The sequence below is a fragment of the Nicotiana tomentosiformis genome, chromosome 8 (assembly GCF_000390325.3).
Source record: "Nicotiana tomentosiformis chromosome 8, ASM39032v3, whole genome shotgun sequence".
Lineage (NCBI taxonomy): Eukaryota > Viridiplantae > Streptophyta > Magnoliopsida > Solanales > Solanaceae > Nicotiana > Nicotiana tomentosiformis.
Window position 1 is genome coordinate 142,895,056 of NC_090819.1, and position 2,752 is coordinate 142,897,807.

The window sequence follows — 2,752 nt, forward strand, 5'->3', positions numbered from 1 at the left end:
GAGCGTTCGGCATATGTGGAGGTCGAAGCCAGAGCTCATACCTAGTTCTTGAGATCGAGAACTGCTCCGGGCATCCAAGGAATCACTGCATCACAAAAAGATGAATATCAGTGAGAAAAGAAATAAAAGGGAAAAATAGAAGGAAGTAACAGCAGAATTACACTTACGTTTCATATTCCACTCCTCGGGAAAAGACATCTTTTCAGTCGGAATCAGGTCTGAATTCCTTACTCGAACAAACCTGCCCATCCAGCCTCGATCCCTGTCCTTGTAAATGCTCGAGAATAGAGCCTTGGTAGCCCGACGCTGAAGTTTTATTAACCCTCCTCGAAAAAGGCGAGGACGGTACGATCGGATGAGATGGTCGAGGGTGAACGACATCCCCTCGATTTTGTTCACAAAGTATCGAATCAAGCTTATATACCCCCGCACCTGCACATTCTGTTGCCTCTCTATATATTCGGCTTCCGCAACAATTGATATCAGAGCCAAGGTTCTATCTTAGTATGCTCTGTGATTGCAACATAGTTTGAACTTCCACACCAGAAAAGAATTATTTTGGTGTTCTGTACTGTCAGTAAATAAATAGCATCTGTAGCAAAAATGGGAGATAATAAAAATGAAGAGTCCACATCGGGTGTCAGTAATACGTCGTTGGCATCTTCTCTTATGACAAGAATTATGTCAAATACGAAATTTGCAGTTGAAATTTTTGACGGGTCAGGACATTTCGGGATATGGCAAGCTGAGGTTCTTAATGTCCTTTTTCAACAAGGGCTAGATATTGCCATAGAAGAAAATAAACCAGACAATATCGGAGAAGGAGATTGGAAGATTATCAATCACGTTGCTTATGGTACCATTCGATCTTACCTCACAAGAGAACAGAAGTATCCATACACAAAAGAAACTTCTGCAAGTAAATTGTGGAATGCATTGAAGGGATAAATTCTTGAAGAAAAACAGTCAGTAAGCTGAACAAGAATACCATTCCTTTGACCGTAGAATCAGTTATGCGTCTAATGGATAGAGACGAAGAAGAAGAAGAAGAAGAAGAAGAAGAAGAAGAAAATAATGGGTCCGCGCTGGCAGCCCGAACGGAGAAGACCACCGACATTCCACAGGCAGCTGGATCGATGGTGGTTCATAAGGCTCCACCTCGAACTGGGGATATATCGAAGAAAGATTCGGGCAGAGTCTCCGAGTTTTTGGAGATCGAAGATGTTTCCCATCGAAGCCAACAGATGGGGGATATGTCTGAAAGGGCTCTCCTCGAATCTCTTCGAACCAAAGAGAATGCTCCAAGTGATTCACTTGAGGCAGTAGCAATCGAAGACTCGCCCACCTTCCCTGCTTTTTCTGCAGGGGCGATTCGGGAAGCCCAAGCTTTAGGGGCCCTCGAACTAGACAGGCCTCATGATGGAGAGGACCATTTTCGTGACCTGTTTACCGGTATCGAGGATGTTGCGGATACTAATGATGCATCGGATCTTTTTCACGCGGTGCAGCAGGCTTTGAATCAGGTAAGCCTTAAATTATTTTATTGGTATTACCTTTATGCTTGCTTTTCTTTTCTAACTTCATTTCTTCTTTCTTTGCCGCGGCAGTTTATCGAGAAGCATGGTCTCAGTCCCGAACCGAGCTGCATCGATACGAGGCCGAGATTCAATGTGTTACGGAGGAGAGGAACTCCCTAAAACTCCTCTTAGGCCAAATGGGAGAGGAAATAAAAGACCTCCGAGCTGAGTTGGCCAAGGCTCACCAAGATCAGATCGACATGTCCGAGCAGGTAATAATACTTTTAAAAGCCTATGGGCTCGATACTGGAATGATGGCTAATTTTTCGGTCTCACGGCTGCAGCAAAAAATTGAGATGATCGAAAAACTCCATGAAGAAGTCGATGTGGTAAAAGCGGAGTCTTTAAAGTGGAAAGAAGGAATGGACCGCTTTGCTATAGAGAAAGAAGCTGCTCGAGCCCAATTATCATCAACCAAAAACCAACTTCAAAAAATAAAGGAGAAAGGCTCGGTCCAAGCAAGAAGAATAGAGGAGCTCGAGGCTCGGTTGTCCTCTAAACTTGCCAAGGCTGAATCTGACGCCAAAAAGGCAAAGAAAGATATGGATGCACTCGTGGCTGTCTATCGGGCCGATGCTGAAGTTGCCCAGGTCCAAGCAAGAGAGGCAGCCGAGACCGCCGATACTCGAGTACATTGGGTTGCTGAACTTGCTAAGTGCCGATCTCGGAGGGAGACCCTCGAGGAGATCCATGCTCGAGATTTTGACCTCACTGAAGAGATTAAAAGGTCCAAAGAACTCGAAGTCGATGCTAAAGCCCTGGCTTTCAATGACGATGATGATGATGATGGGAGTAAGAGCGGGTCCGAGAATGGGGGGGAGCCCGGTGGAGAAGAGACCGCTCCCGGAGATAGCCAAGAAACTTAGACCTTAGTTTCTATGTTGCAATCAATCATGTAAACAATTTTGTATATATAAATATCTTTTTATTTTACCGACTTGCTTCTGTTTTGTTTCCTGCCTTGTGAAGATTTTATTCATGCTTTATGAATGTTTTCTTAAGGATTTAGGAAATTTGATCGAATTTGGACTTCATAGTCTTTATAACCGAGTGAGCGCTTACTCAAGCTTGAAATAAGTAGCCCATAGGCTTATCAGTCGAGTGAGTGATTCAAACTCGAAGTAATACAGCCCGTAGGTGTAATAGTTGAGTGAGTGCTTGCTCGAACTCGAAAT

The 2,752-nt window shown here is 44.1% G+C and overlaps 1 protein-coding gene across 1 annotated transcript; it reads left to right on the plus strand.

Annotated features, from left to right (window-relative positions):
- The first annotated feature begins 603 nt into the window (after positions 1–603).
- LOC138898260 (uncharacterized) lies at positions 604–2,443 on the plus strand. Its single transcript, XM_070184315.1, has 4 exons — positions 604–919; positions 1,006–1,305; positions 1,608–1,789; positions 1,862–2,443. The coding sequence occupies exons 1-4, from the start codon at positions 604–606 to the stop codon at positions 2,441–2,443; spliced, it is 1,380 nt and encodes a 459-aa protein (XP_070040416.1).
- The last annotated feature ends 309 nt before the right edge of the window (positions 2,444–2,752 follow it).

What these genes read in the sequence shown, in the direction of transcription:
- LOC138898260 (XM_070184315.1), top strand. Translation starts at nt 604, where the DNA reads ATGGGAGATAATAAAAATGAAGAGTCCACATCGGGTGTCAGTAATACG. An exon ending in CACAAAAGAAACTTCTGCAA is followed by an intron (nt 920 to 1,005) that starts GTAAATTGTGGA and finishes CTTTGACCGTAG; the next exon opens with AATCAGTTATGCGTCTAATG. An exon ending in AACCAAAGAGAATGCTCCAA is followed by an intron (nt 1,306 to 1,607) that starts GTGATTCACTTG and finishes TTGCCGCGGCAG; the next exon opens with TTTATCGAGAAGCATGGTCT.